This window comes from Cupressus sempervirens, chromosome 9 (genome assembly GCF_028749045.1).
Source record: "Cupressus sempervirens isolate cs-2001-9-10 chromosome 9, ASM2874904v1, whole genome shotgun sequence".
NCBI lineage: Eukaryota > Viridiplantae > Streptophyta > Pinopsida > Cupressales > Cupressaceae > Cupressus > Cupressus sempervirens.
In genome coordinates, this window is record NC_143126.1 from 550,274,813 (window position 1) to 550,289,923 (window position 15,111).

The window sequence follows — 15,111 nt, forward strand, 5'->3', positions numbered from 1 at the left end:
ATATATTATGAATTGCAGGCTTGCAATTGACCAAGGGAATATGATTCGGTCTTGAGTTTGATATTTCTGAATTCTATACAGTACTAGTTTAGAATGCTTTCTAGAAAATAAGGTTATGTTAGGATATTCTGAAATTTATCTTGCTGCATGATTACTTCTTGTTTAAATAAGTTTTTCTTTATTCATTTACAAGCTAAACTCACAATGTTTTTTCTGTCTATGTTGGATTGTGGGAAAATTGTTCAAACTGGTTTATATTGTATGTATGGAATCACTGTAAATGAGAACAGTAATTGTTTATGATTTTTCTAAGAGCTAGTTGTATAGCATGGTTGCAGTCCAGCTGGAATAACCTATAGAGAATGGGCGCCCGGTGCTAAGGTCAATATCATTTTTATGTTTATTTTTTAGTTACATTGTTTTTATTTTCCATTTTTTTATTGTGTCCAAGAAGTTTGTAATTATGTTTTAATGTTATGCTTCTGTTAGCAAACTCAATTTTTTCACATGCCTCTATCAATTGAAATTTGCACATATTATGTATTTTACGTAAGTCTTCTCTGTTAATCATTTTTTTATAATTTTTTTCAGTGGGCATCACTTATAGGAGATTTCAACAACTGGAATCCCAATGCCGATGTTATGACTAAGGTTTGTATTTTTCTTCTAAGTGGAATTCTAATGCAAAACCTTGCTCCTTAGACTATTCCTTTGTCACATCATTTGCATATCTATTATTTCTTAGCATATCCATAAATTATTTCTTAAAACAAATAATGTACATGTATATGCATTTTAGCCCAGAATGTTTTATACAAATAAAATGCACACAGAGTAGTCAAAGATATCAAGTTTACATTTTGTTTTTGTCTTTGTTTCTTTATGTTCATCTACTAAGCATCAGTTATATTTTTGACATTTTCATAGAGTACATCTATTTTTCCTATACTTGATTTTTATTCAAGAAACTGTAGATGCAATACATATTCTGAAGCCTCATTGTGGCCTTGGAAGCAATAAAATTTGGAAGAAAATTTGAGTAGTGTCTTGTACCCACTTTCTATTAGATTATTTTTAGTGTCTTCAGTTCTAGCTATATTTAACCCGTTCTTCTAGTGTAATGTTCCGTTCTAGAGTTTCCTTATGAAGTACCGTATGAAATTTTTGCTCTAGCCCTTTTGCATGTTGTTTTCTTTGTCACTTCATTTTCCAGCTTTCCAACAACATCCCGTAGTATGCTTCAAGTAGTCTTGTAGTGTGCTTCAGGTAGTCTGGTCATGTGCTCCAACTAGTATCCCTCAGTGCTTCGGGTTGCCAGTGCTTCAGGTAGTTCTTGCTTAGTGCTTCAGGTAGTCTTTCTTTGTGCTTCAGGTAGTCTTCCTCAATGCTTCGGGCAAGGCGACAATAAAATTTGGAAGAAAATTTGAGTAGTGTCTTGTACCCACTTTGTATTAGATTATTTTTAGTATCTTCAGTTCTAGCTATATTTAACCTGTTCTTTTAGTGTAATGTTCCGTTCTAGAGTTGCCTCATGAAGTCCCGTACGGAATTTTTTCTCTAGCCCTTTTGCATGTTGTTTTCTTTGTCACTTTATTTTCCAGCTTTCCAACATCATCCCATAGTATGCTTCAGGCAGTCTTGTAGTGTGCTTCAGGTAGTCTAGTTGTGTGCTTGAGGTAGTATCCCTCAGTGCTTCAAGTAGTTCTCCTTCAGTGCTTTAGGTAGTCTTTCTTTATGCTTCAGGTAGTCTTCCTCAGCGCTTTAGGTAGTCATTTCAATGCTTCAGGTAGTCTTCCTCAGTGCTTTAGGTAGTCCTTTTCAATTCTTTAGGTAGTTCTCTGTCAGTGCTTCAGGTAGTCTTTCATTATGTTACAAGTAGTCTTCCTCAATGCTTCGGATAGTCCTTTTCAATGCTTTGGCAGTCTTCCTCAATGCTTCAAGTAGCCAGTGCTTCAGGTAGTTCTCCCTCAGTGGTTCGGGTAGTCTTCCTCAGTGGTTCGGGTAGTCTTTCTTTATGCTTCAAGTAGTCTTCTTGTAGTCCTTTTCAATGCTTCGTAGTCTTCCTCAATGCTTTGGGTAGCCAGTGCTTCAAGTAGTTCTCCCTTAGTGCTTTGGGTAGTCTTTCTTTATGCTTTAGGTAGTCTTCCTTAATGCTTCGGGTAGTTTCAATGCTTCGGTAGTCTTCCGCAATGCTTTGGGTAGCCAATGCTTCGGGTAGTCTTTCTTTATGCCTTAGGTAGTCTGTATGATTCAGATTAGAAAGACAATATGGCCATACGGCCCAAGGGTGATGAGAGGTGTCCATACGACTAGTTGTAGATGGTCGTGCGGTATGGAGCAAGATGGCCGTACTGTATGCAAATGGTCGTACGATTTGTGTGCAACATAGGCAGCCGTATGATTTGAAATGCAGCCGTATGGTGAAGTCTAGGAGTTGTGCCGATGGGTACGGAAGTTGCAGAGGGGCGTCGGGGTGATGGGTTAAGCTACACTTTGAGATGCCAGAACAAAGTGAATATATTTGCTAGAAATGCAATTAATGCCAATACAAATATTGAAATCCAATCACAGATATATAGATATGTGTATTTGCAAACAAAGATGGTGTATGGAATTGTTAGATCTAAGCAAGTAATATAGAGACGGAGTAGGGTGAGGGTTGAATCCCACCGAAACCGGATTAGCCAAGTAGGGGAGATTTTTCACTTCCGAAATGTCGAACAATACTGAACTCCAATAGGAATTTGCAGTACAAAGAAATAATCCAAATCGCATGACAACTACTACCTACATGTCGTGCCTAAATACCCTTCGGAGAAACTCCTGAAGGTTTACAAAGATAGCCAACGACAACATCTATGGAAACAATTAAAATAAAAAATGGGTCCAAGATATACTAAATGAATTGGAACCACAAATGCAAATATTATTAACTTGGGCCCTATATTAACTAATTAAAGTAACTAACTAAAGGTCCTTTTATTATATTATTTAATTTCTGGGACCACTTAATTAATTAATTAAATTAAATTATTACATTAAATTTTTGGGACATGACATCTAAAACCTTAGTTAATAGTCATTTAGGCTTTCTTTTTAGTTTTTCTTAGTTAAATTCTTTTTTAGACTACACTATAGTTAGTGTGTATAAACTCTATTCAAGAGTTCATTGTTAATGCAATAATCATTGATGTAGGAGCATCTTGGGTTAAAGGATAATCTTGCATCACCCAAAAATAGAGCTAAAGAGTGGGTATCATCAGATTCAGATAAGAGAAGGAGATGAGTGGAAGACTGCTTTCAAGACAAAGAAAGGATTGTATTAGTGGTTAGTCATGCCTTTTGGGCTCAACAATGTATTGATCACTTCCATGCGACTCATGAATGAGGTATTGAAGGAATTTTTGGGTATGTTTGTCATTGTTTACCTAGATGATATTTTGGTCTTTAGTAAGACATTGGAAGAACATATAATGCATATTCATAGGGTGTTTGAGAAGTTGAGGGAAGAAAAGTTGCTGATTAATTTGAAAAAGTGCTATTTTGTGAAGGAGTTAGTTTACTTGGGATTTGTAGTTTCAATGGAAGGTCTATAAATAGACCCTAACAAAGTGAAGGCTAATGACCTACGTCAAGGAGTGCTACTAAGGTAAGATATTCCATGGTTTGGCTAGCTTTTACAAAAAGTTTGTTAGAAGTTTTAGCAGTGTTTGTGGACCCTTGGTTGAAACAATGAGAGGGATAGGAAAGAGTTTAAGTGAACTATAGGAGCAGGTAAGAGTTTTAATTTGTTGATATGAAAAGTTATAGAACATCCTGTTTTAGCACTTCTAGATTTTAATAAGATGTTTTAGGTAGACTATAATGCTAGTGGTACTGCAATAGGAGTTGTTTTGAGCCAAAAAGTAGACCCGTTGCTTATTTCAGTGAGAAATTAAATGTTGCCAAAGGAAAATATTTTTTGTTTACAATCAATTTTCTTATGGTATAGTTCAGGCATTGAAGCTGTGGAGACACTATCTTCTTCCTAAGGAGTTTGTTTTGTATACTGATCATCAAGCCTTGCAATATTTGAATAGTCAAAGAAAATTGAATCGGAGGCATTTGAAATGATTGAGTTTTTGTAGAGGCACACATTTGTTTTGAAACAAAGGAATGGGAAGTCTAATAGGGTTACAGATGCTCTAAGGAGGAAACAAATTTTGATGATAGAGATGCAGATTGAGGTGGTTGGGTTCAAGGAACTCAAGAGTTTATATCCAGAGGATCTTGATTTTGGCGAAGCTTGGAACTCAAAAATTATTATTGGCCATAGTTGCAACAAGGTGTCAAGAAGTTTGTATAAAATTGTAGAGTATGTTTGATGACAAAAGGAGTGAAGTAGAATACAGGGTTGTATTAGTGATTACTTGTACCAAAGAAGCCATGGGAGAACGTTAGCATGGATTTTGTTCTTAGTTTACCAAGGACTCAACGAGGGCTTGATTCAATTTTTGTGGTGGTTGATTGGTTTTCAAAGACAACACATTTCATTCCCTACAGGAAGACTAGTGATGTTGTTTATGTGGCAAAATTGTTTTTTAGAGAAGTCATGAGACTGCATGGTCTACCAAAGAACATAGTTTCAGATTGACACACTAAGTTTCATGGGTATTTATGGTGCACATTATGGAAGAAATTGAAGACATATTTGAAGTTTGGCTCATCACATCATCCATAGACTAATGGACAAACAAAAGTGGTGAATATGAGTTTGGGGAATTTGTTGAGATGTTTGGTTTGAGATAAGCCAAAAGGATAGGATTTAATTTTACCACATGCAGAATTTTCATAGAATAATTCTGTCAACAAGGCTATTGGTAAATCACCATTTGAGATTGAATATGGAAGTAGTCCCATAAATGCTTCTGAATCGAGGAAGTAGGATAAAAGAGAGATAAGTAGTGTTGACGCTGAGGAATTTGTAGAACACCTAAGAACATCCATGAGGAAGTAAGGAAGCATATTACCAAAAACTTATAAATAAGTTCCTTTGGAACAAGAAACTCTTTATGGTATTGGAAGATGTTCTTATGTTGTAGAAATGGTCATTCAAGTGATGAATCTGAAATTTGGGTGCAATTAACATGTTTGATTTTCATCAGTTGAATTGAAATTGAAGTATAGAGTAAGGCCCTGTATATGCCATTTAAGGCATGGAAAGTTTTGTAGTGGGTAAAGAGCAAGATACAAATGGGCTGCAAGTAGAGTATTAAAAATGGGAAGTAAAGATCTTCACATCTTGCCTCAAAAGCATATTTTAATAGTTAGTCAAATGACAACAGTATTATGATTGAAAAGAGGAAAAGGATTTGAAAGCTTCAAACCAAAGCACTCCACTATTGATCATTGTATCACTCTTAGGTGCTTGAGTGAAAACAATCGGGACACCTAAGGTGTAGAGGCTTTTGTTGTATTGTTGATTTTTATTTGTGTGGACATGGTGCCTTGAGACAATTTTGGAACAAGATGGAAGAATCTGGGGTCCTCGATGAGAATAAAGGGGAAATTCATAGGTTTTATGAGCAAGTGTGAGCTAAATTCAACACAAGCTGTGGAAATTCAGAATGATTTGGAAGTGATATTGTTGTGAAATCAGGTTGCTCACTCCCCTCTACTTTGTTTGGGTTATTCATTGATAAATTAGAAGAATTGATGAACAAGATTGATGGTGGGGTTGTTTGTCTTGTTAGTTACAGTAAAGTTAGTTGTGGCGAGTCATGCGAATTTAGTCAGGTCTCGAGTCGTGTAGTCAATATCGGGTTTTCATGACTGGTGCAAAAGCACCTAGGCACCAGGAGATTAAAGATCCTAACATGATCAATTTGATTCTATTTAAATCATTTTTGAATATGTTTCAAGTCATAACAAGTTATTCTACAAAGCTGTGTAATACCATTTGTAAAAGTTGTCACATTGTCCTATTGATGTCCTAAGTTGGTCCATGAGGTCAAATCGTGTAAACAAGCCCATGAGAGGGTAAATAAGCTGTAAAATCTCATAAATAGTCCATTCTGATTTGTTAAAAGGTGTCTACACAAGGTTTCAAGGTCATTTGTGTAAAAGTGCTAAAAGTTGTAAAATACACCTTATTAATAGTTGCTGAAGTTATCAATGAGTCCTTGGTCTACTGGTGTAGTTTAAAGGTTCTTAAAGAGCCCACCAGGGATCAAGTCTTGCTGAGTGTAAGGCTCTGACATTGAAAAGGGATGAGGCCGAGATTGTGCCCCGGTCAAATTTGGTGGAATGGATACCCCTTAGTCCTTGGCTCTTAGCTAAAGAGGTTTAGCTGTAAGGCTTGTGCTCCCATATCAGGTAGTTAAATAGATTTCGTGGAGTACGCCAATCAAAAAGCAGCTAAAGTTGCAAAATATTGTAAAGGGTGGTTAGTCAGTCCAAATGTAGTTGGAGCAGTCTGAAACCATAAAATGCATCATAAATGATTGTGATGGTCGGATCTAGGGGAATGGAGGCCAGTTTGGAGGTGCAAAAACAAGTATGAAAAAAAGCACCTCTGACTGTCCACATATTTCATGCAGGAAACAATAAGGACAGTCATGTGTTGGCTTGTATAAATCCGTTTTGGAGTTTGGGAAGCAAGGAATGGAGACGGAACTCCATTTACAATCTATCTAATGTATTCATATGAAATTTTAATGAGGATTTTTGTGTGTTTAGTACAGATTTGGTTGATTATCCTATTACATAGTCATGTTTTGCTCTATCTTAGAGTTTCTTTTCCATAATAAATGGATTGAATCCACTGTAAAATTGATTTGAGAATGTAAAGAGAGAATTATCTTTGATTTGAACTAATTTGCAAGGTTAGCTGTGGAATACAGTAAGAGATCCACTCATTTTTGTAAAATCTGCCAGGAAACCCTAATATACAGATCTGTTTGCAAAGTGTTTTGATTATCTGAAGTTTTAACCATTCAAATTTCGAGATCTTCTGACATTCTGCAGTACAATGACCCCCCTTTCAAATGTCTCTGGTTTCATATAGATTGATTCAGTTGTATGAAAGACATTTGATACCTTAGTAGCCTGTAACCATGAATTTTCTGAGATTTCTTTGACAGAAATATAAGTCTTGTTGTGGGGGCTGTAACTTTTGATGGCACTGTTGGATTTTCTTAAATTTTGGATATGTTTCTAGGAACTTAAGTATCGGTGTTAATAAGTTGTAGCTTTGGTTGGATTATCCTTCAATCTGATTAGGTTTCCACAATCCATTAGACTTTTTAATCTTTTGCTTCTGGATTTGATTGTGTTTGTTTTTTTAGGATCAACTTTTTGGATCACACTTTGTGATCCATCATCAGGATGAGAGAATGCAAGAAAAAAAGTTTTCCTGCATTCTCTTGCATTCTCTCATCTTGATGATGGATCACAGAGTGTGATCCGAAACGTTGATGCTAAAAAAACGAACACAATCAAATCCAGAAGCAAAAGATTAAATGGATTATCCTTATCGATTAAATCAAATGCATAAGAAATCAGATGTATAAGCCGCTTATCAGCCTTGAGCCTATGACTACTATCTCTCTTCTGTATTTTGCTATGATCATGGTTATCAATTGTGTGTATGTATGTATGTATGTATGTATGTGTCTGTGTGTGTATGTGTGTGTGTATTGTATGTATGTATGCATACTTGATTAAGTTTGATATAACGATTAGTTAGTGGTTGGCCATGAGACATGTCTCCTCACTATTATATATATAATGATCAATCTAATGTCTCGCAAAAAAAACAGAAATCAATTAGTACAATGCAAGATATTGCAGTAACCCATCAAAATTTAACATGCTATCAGAGCAGAGTTTGTTTCTTGTGCCTTATCTTTAGTGAGAGAACGATTTGTATGTTATATCTGAAAGGAAGTATTCTGTCACAAAAATCAAGGGAGCAGAATTTCTCACTATCAAACTATCTTTACCAAGTTGAAAGATATGCTAGAAATGGTGAAATAGCTGGAGGAAGAAGAGATGCAGTTAATCAGGTGAGTTGTCTTGTCTGTGTGATGGATAAATTTTTCAGCAGTTCTGCTTTTAAGGAATTGGACAAAACTGTGAAGAAATTATTGTCTGCTAGATACGGGGGTAAGCTTGGGTGTGCCATCAAATTTGTTGCAGAAAAAATTCCAACAATTTTGCGATTGTATTATCGAGAGAAATGTGCTGGAATAAATTTGCTGGTAGACCATTGTCAAATTTACCAATTTAGACTAGTTTTGTAGGTCACGAATGCCTATTTAGCGCATCTATATACACTTATGTTTATAGACTGAACTGATGAATGACCATGAACATATATATGGGAATATATTCACCAGGAAAGAAGATATTGAGTTGGTTCTTGTTTCCGAAAACAATGATCTATAAAAAAATATCAGTTAAGTTTGGGAAATTAAAATAAACATGTAATTTTATCATCATAGATGACAATTGTGTATTGAGCAACCAGTAATTAAGGGGATTGGTAAACAGTTATAATTGATCAACAATAATAACCACAAAGGACTATAGAGGAAGACTGTAATATAACATAGGTTGAACCCCTTAATTAATCTTTGCTTAGTGTGAACACATGAGTACATGGGAAAGTGTTGTATCCAAAGAGAAGGGGGATTTGCCAAAGTTGAATGGTTGCAAAGTATGGGAAACTCATGGATATGCAATATCCAAATCCATTATTTTGTATGTCCCATACTATCCATACAAACAGAGGGACCACTCAAAGGGGAAATAATTACAACCCCGACTATATGTAAGGAAGCCATAGAACAAAACAAAATTGCAAGGCATGAGAGATTTATCAAGAATATTCATGATTCATTGGAGGAGGAGCGATACCTCTAACTTAGCATAGATAAGACTTCAGAAAGCACGAATAAGCATTCAGTAGGAGTTGTCCAATATTAATATCAGAGCATACTCAGGAATACTTTCTCATTGAATACAAGGAGACTCTATATGCTAGCCACATATAGAACCAACAATAGGGAGAGGCATCGACCAAAGGAATATTACTTTGTATAATCTTCCCAGTCGTCTACTAGTGGAATATTTATAATGACATGACAACCATTTGACATAAAAGAAAGGATTCATGTTGAGACTTGGATAAGTGCGACTCTCACACATCAAGCCATTTGTTTGGAGGGCTCTAAGGGTGCCAATGAACGTTGACATTCATCTTTCAGTAGTAATTTGCATAATATTTCATGACATTTTAGAAATTCTCTTGCACTAGTGAAAAATATTTCTGTTGTGAGAAGACACAACAAGTGACACTTGTTGTCAGAACATGGTCAACATGCAACTCAAGAGGAATTTCCATCCTATGCGTCTGTTGTAGTTGGAAGAAGACTTCTTCAATATGGTAATATCATATTAGTTGAGAGTATGGTAAGTATGTTGCAAGATGGTATGCAAGGAAATGATAGCTAAACGACAACAATGAAGTGTTGATTAATTATCAAAATCATCAAGAGGCCTTGGACAATCTTGTAAAGCCTCATTATGTAATGTTCCTGTCATAAAATAAATAAATAATCAAATCATTGTTTGTGGGCCGATTGATTTAGTATATCTCGGACCCATTTTAATTTTAATTATTTCTAGAGGTGTTGCCGTTGGTTGTCTTTGGAAACCCTTAGGAGTTCCTCTTAAGAGTATTTAAGCAAGACATGTAGGTAGTGGTTGGTATGTGGTTTGGATTATTCTTTCTTGGTACTTCGAATTCCTGTTGGAATTCTCTGTTTTTCGCCATTTCAAAAGTGAAAGACCTTTCCTACTTGGCTATTCCGGTTTCTGTGGGATTCAACCTTGACCTTATTCCGTCAATGTATAACTTATCTCAGATCTGGCTAGTTGGAGCACCATCACTATTTGCAACTACAATCTCTTCTTGGTTCCTAATTGATGTTTTGTGCATATTCAATCTTCATTGCTTATTTGATTTGGTAGACCAAAGGTAATTATAAAATCTTTGCATTTATTTGTAAGACTTGAATTGTACACATTCCTTCTGTACGCCATAAACCCCTCTCCATTACTCCCTTCAATACCCCGTTCCACACACCCATAACATCCTACCACTGTACGGTTTCATTACACCACCTTGGCTACCGTGCGGAGATCCCTCTCAGGCCGTACGACAAACATCCCTCCTCACCCTACGGACGATCCAGACAACTCCACCCTGAGGCCGTGTAGCACATCCTTCATTGTATGGTCACCCTTCACCGTAGGACTAGGCATTTTCCCTTGATTTCCACTGTACGATCAACCCCAACATTATTGTATGACCAACACACCTCATATGTATGGTCATCAGTTGATTACATTTCATGGTTTATGAAACTTACTTCTAAGTCTTTGATACTACGAAACATACAACCCAGGAACGAAACACTACATAGTACACTGTAAAATAAGATGGCACTATCACTTGCTTGGAGGAAGGAGTTTTGGTTGCCTAAAATTTAGGCTTCTCTTCTATCATGAACAATAGACCCTAACAGAGTCTAGCTAAATAATGTTTCCACTAGCATTTGTGGATGAAGTTTAAAGAAAGAAAGTACTTGTTTGTTTGTGTTGGCTAAAAATTTTATACGTCATTGACTACGACTTACAAAATTGTGACTTTAGGCAAGATTTCATGAGATTTCTCTATTCTCTCAACTATAGGGGATCTCCCTTCTTACTATAGGTGGCTTCATTAGGAACTTAACTGAAATTACAAAAGGGATGGTTCTCTTGATCAATTCTTTTTTTTTTTTTCAAGAATGATTGCATACAACTCTAACTTTCCAACTTAACAAAAAGTGCCTTATTGCGATGATAATACTAGTGACCTTGGAATTGATGTAAGAACACCAGGGGCAGCAGTTTACTTTATATATTTTGTGAAACAAAAACAACATCCCAAAGTCGCCTATAGTTGTCTCGAATGAAGATTCAAGTAGGATAACCAGTAAGGCACAAAGTCTCGTATTGGATACCTTCAATTTCAATAAAAACACTTACAATTGAAGTCCAAAGTCTTCAACTCTAAGTGATTACAGCCACTACCATCTATTACAACTTGTTCTCGTATAACACAAAGTCTTCAAAAGTTCAAATTGACTCTGAATGCAATAGGCAGCTCAAAGTCTGCACAATTAAATTCAAACCCCTGTTGATCAAAGCTCCAAAACTCACAATCGATATCTAGAAAATGTAGTCACATAATACCTTGAATAAACACAAAGTTTGAAAGCAAGTTGCCTCTTTTATTGATAGCAATTTAGATTTACATCCAAGCACAAAGTCTTAGAGTGCACATATAAATTGACAGAATTTTCTTGCCTTGCCAAAAGATGATTATTTATAATTAGCTCTCTCCTTTATATAGGAAGATAGGAGATAGAAAGGTGGAGGGAAAAGGGGAAATGCTCAACCATGTTGACTTATTTTCTAACTAACTTCTAACTTGGAGGGAAAAGGGGAAAGCCTCAACCACGTTGACTTATTTTCTAACCAACTTCTAACTAATTGATTTGGCTTACTCAAAGTTGCATACCTAATGCGATTGCAACTTGATTACATGTTACAATTTTGCATGTGATACTATCACATGCAATTACATCTCGTTTTTCCATTATATGTAGTATGTCAATTACAAATACATGATACATGATGAAAATAATCCAAGTGCCTAATAAGCCATGACTTTTATCACATCATCCTTTTTCTGTCTTCATGTTGCTATAGGATGCTCAATGGTCAACGTGCTTGGGTTTGGTGGAAGCTCTTGAACTGGAACATGAACTTGCATCCTTGCTTGCTCTATAGTGTAATGGTGATTGTCTCTTGAAAAACACATTTTTTTCTTTTCATCTCCATTTTGAAAATATTTTATGCATTAAATAATTTTCTCATTCTTTGTAAGCTCCATTATGTGATTGCTCTTGCTTTGTGTTCCTCTTTATTCTTTGCATGTTTGGGATAATGCATGTTGTTGTTATTGAGCTTCTAGAAAAATCAATGTATGTTCTTTCAAGCATAAATGGGTCTATTTCTTGCTTTTGATGTGTAAAAACATAGATTTGGGCAAAGTATGAATTGGGAAGGTGTTGGGATGATTGCAAACAACGAATGAGCAAACGGGTTAAGCTCAGAATGGCTCAAAAATAGCTAGAAAAGCCAAAAAACAGGTTTTTGGCAGTGGATTGCATATGCGGACAGCGAGCTTTAAAAAATTTGTAAATGAGGAGTAAAGTGTAATGAAATAGAAACATAGCATGCTTTAATAGGCATAAGTCATGCTGTGTATCCAACAAGCATGTGGGAAATTATTTTTCAACAATGGGGCAGCCATATGGAGGTTCATGGAATGCATATTGGTTGGAATTACGCTTGCATTCTCATGAGGGAAAATAAGGGACTTGCTTCCATATTAGAACGAGATTTTACCCGAATTGCATATGCAAATAAATGGGACCTTGCATATTCAACTTGAAGAAGTAGACGGAAGAATAGAAGAAGCAACTTGACTTACAAAACAAATGCAAATCTGAAAATGGAAACGAGACTTACATACAATATAACAAATATATACAACAAAAGCCTTATGAAAAATAACAAGGAATTACACCCTTTTATCAAGAGGCAAGAGAAGAAGTCGTTTTAAGAACTTGTGAAAAATCTGTAAATGCAATCAAAGAGATTTCTTGGATTTAGAAAGATTACAAGATGAAGTGTTAGATCTTGACTCGATTCTTGCAAGAGATGAGACAAAATTCGTAGCTTGCCAAGTATAGGAAGTTAGAGCAAAAAATTTCATTATTTTACCAACCATTTTGACCAAGCAATGTGCAACATGCAAAGAATTTGGAAAATGGCATCCAAAGCATATCAAGTGATTTAAAAGACTTGAATGCAAGGTAGGAAAGATAGGAAATGCTTTCTAACTTACTTTTATCAAAACACTTGCTGTTTTAATGGTGGTGCAAATTACTCAAAACTAGGGCATTTTTGAGCAAAAATGTGCCCTATATGGGTTGAAAGATGAAGAAAACACTCAACTCTCTTTGGAGTAGCCCAATGTGTTCTTCGGGGATTTTAGGCAAAAATGACCCATAGATCATAAAAAATGACCAAGTATTGCTCAAGATATGAGTATTTGAAGACTTCAAAATCCGTTTTTGGAGAAATACACCAAAAAAAGTGAAGTTTTGAGAGCCAAAAACATGTGTTTTTGGGCTTAAATACGCCACAAGGTGTTTGATAAAAAAGCCTCATTATGAAGTAAGACACACTTTTTGGTTGCATTTGCATATTCAAAACATATGCAATAGCTGGAAAAATCCCCACTTTGAATTTTAATGCACTACAAGCCATAAAATGGGTTTTTAGACCCATTTTCATGTTTAAATGATATGCAAATGGGTCTAAAATTGCCACTATTGCTTAAACACATTTTTAGAAGTGAAAAACATGTTTAAAACTACATGTTATTGCATAAAAAATCACCATAATGATCTTTAACTGAAAAATGGGATTTTTCAATGCATATACTTGTTGTTTTAGAATTTAAATCACATGTAATGGGGTCAAAATTTGCCACTTCTAATTTTGGCTCATAGAAATGAGTTTTCTTTTACAAAAAACATATGAAAATTCACTTAAAACATGTATTTGCCTATTATAATAACATGTAAATTGATCTCAAAAGTCCACTTAAGTGGCAATTTTAAAAATGCATATGCAATAGGTATGAAAAACTCAATTGCATTAAAACATTAAAATGAACTTATATGTGCAACATGTGTAAATGGGTTCAAAATCTCCACTTATATTGATTTAATAAGTTGTAAATATGTAAAAGCATATTAAAAAGCCATTATACACATTAAAATGTTTTATTGCATTTAAAAACTGCAGTTTAATGATGTTTGGACTTACAATTTATTGGAAGTGGGTTTTCATATAGTGATTTGCATGTTTATATATGCAATAAATAATAAAAACTCCACTTAAATGCATTTAAAATGTCCTATATAATTAAATTTAATATCTAACTATAGTTTTCAATAAAGTAACATGAAAATAGACTTGAAATAGGCTATTTTTATAAAACATTAAAAACTATTGTCAAATCAATTCACAATGAGTTGAAATTTGAAAATGGATCACAAAATTCACTTTTGATATTAAGTATAATTTTATATCATGCTTTTACCAATAAAAAACCCCCTTTTATGAGGTTTTTTAATCGAAATATGTAGTTGTCCTGAAAAACCCCACTTTTTCCCTTATAACTTGAGCTAGACAACTTTGATTTCGATCGAAGTTAGCTCGAAACAATCGGAATTCCAAGGTCTATTTGCCTAAAGAAAAAACAAGACTAAAAACTATTTACAACACAAAGAAAAACAAAGAAAAGACGCAAAAGGTTGCCAAAAATCTAGTGTTTGTAGTCAAAGAAGAAAAACTCTTACTAGCAAACAATTTGGGATTTGACTTGACATAAACCATCAAAAAGATTGCAAAGATAGGATTACATAGAGTTTAATTTAGGGATAACGAAGTGTTCCATGACACATTATTGACACATTAAAACAAAGAGGATGCACCTATGAATCCATAAGAAAATTACATAGGGTTGGCCCAATTTTGTGAAGCCAAAATTGAGGACAACAGTCTGCAATTTTTTGTGGGTGGGAAGGTGGCATGACAAGTGTCAACGAGGCTTCAATCCAATTTGCAAAGGGAAGCCATGGAAGAACATATTGCAGATCAAACAAATACCTGTACATGATCAAAGGAAACTTGAGTTATTGTGAGAGGTCGATGAAGTTTTTGAGAATTCATTTGAACCATCTATGAGTCTCTCTTTGATGAACATAGTTCGAAGTATGAGCTGCGGATTCATTCCTGTGGCACAAGCATTCTCCATCAAGACTTTGGTATACCCTAAATGGGTTTAAACAAATGGTAAGACATATTTGTTTCTATTGGTAAGCTTAATGAATGTTTTGACCTGTATTGGATGAAAGGACCAAACTAGAACTTCGAAGA

The 15,111-nt window shown here is 35.1% G+C and overlaps 1 protein-coding gene across 1 annotated transcript in view; it reads left to right on the forward strand.

The window, feature by feature from the left end:
* LOC149539820 (1,4-alpha-glucan-branching enzyme 2-2, chloroplastic/amyloplastic-like) overlaps positions 1-15,111 on the forward strand; it is a 229,060-nt gene that overhangs the window by 47,129 nt on the left and 166,820 nt on the right. Inside the window, exons 6-7 of the mRNA XM_089801015.1 lie at positions 339-381; positions 592-651. Of these exons, the coding sequence (XP_089657141.1) occupies positions 339-381; positions 592-651 (103 nt within the window). The remainder of the gene's footprint in view (positions 1-338; positions 382-591; positions 652-15,111) is intronic.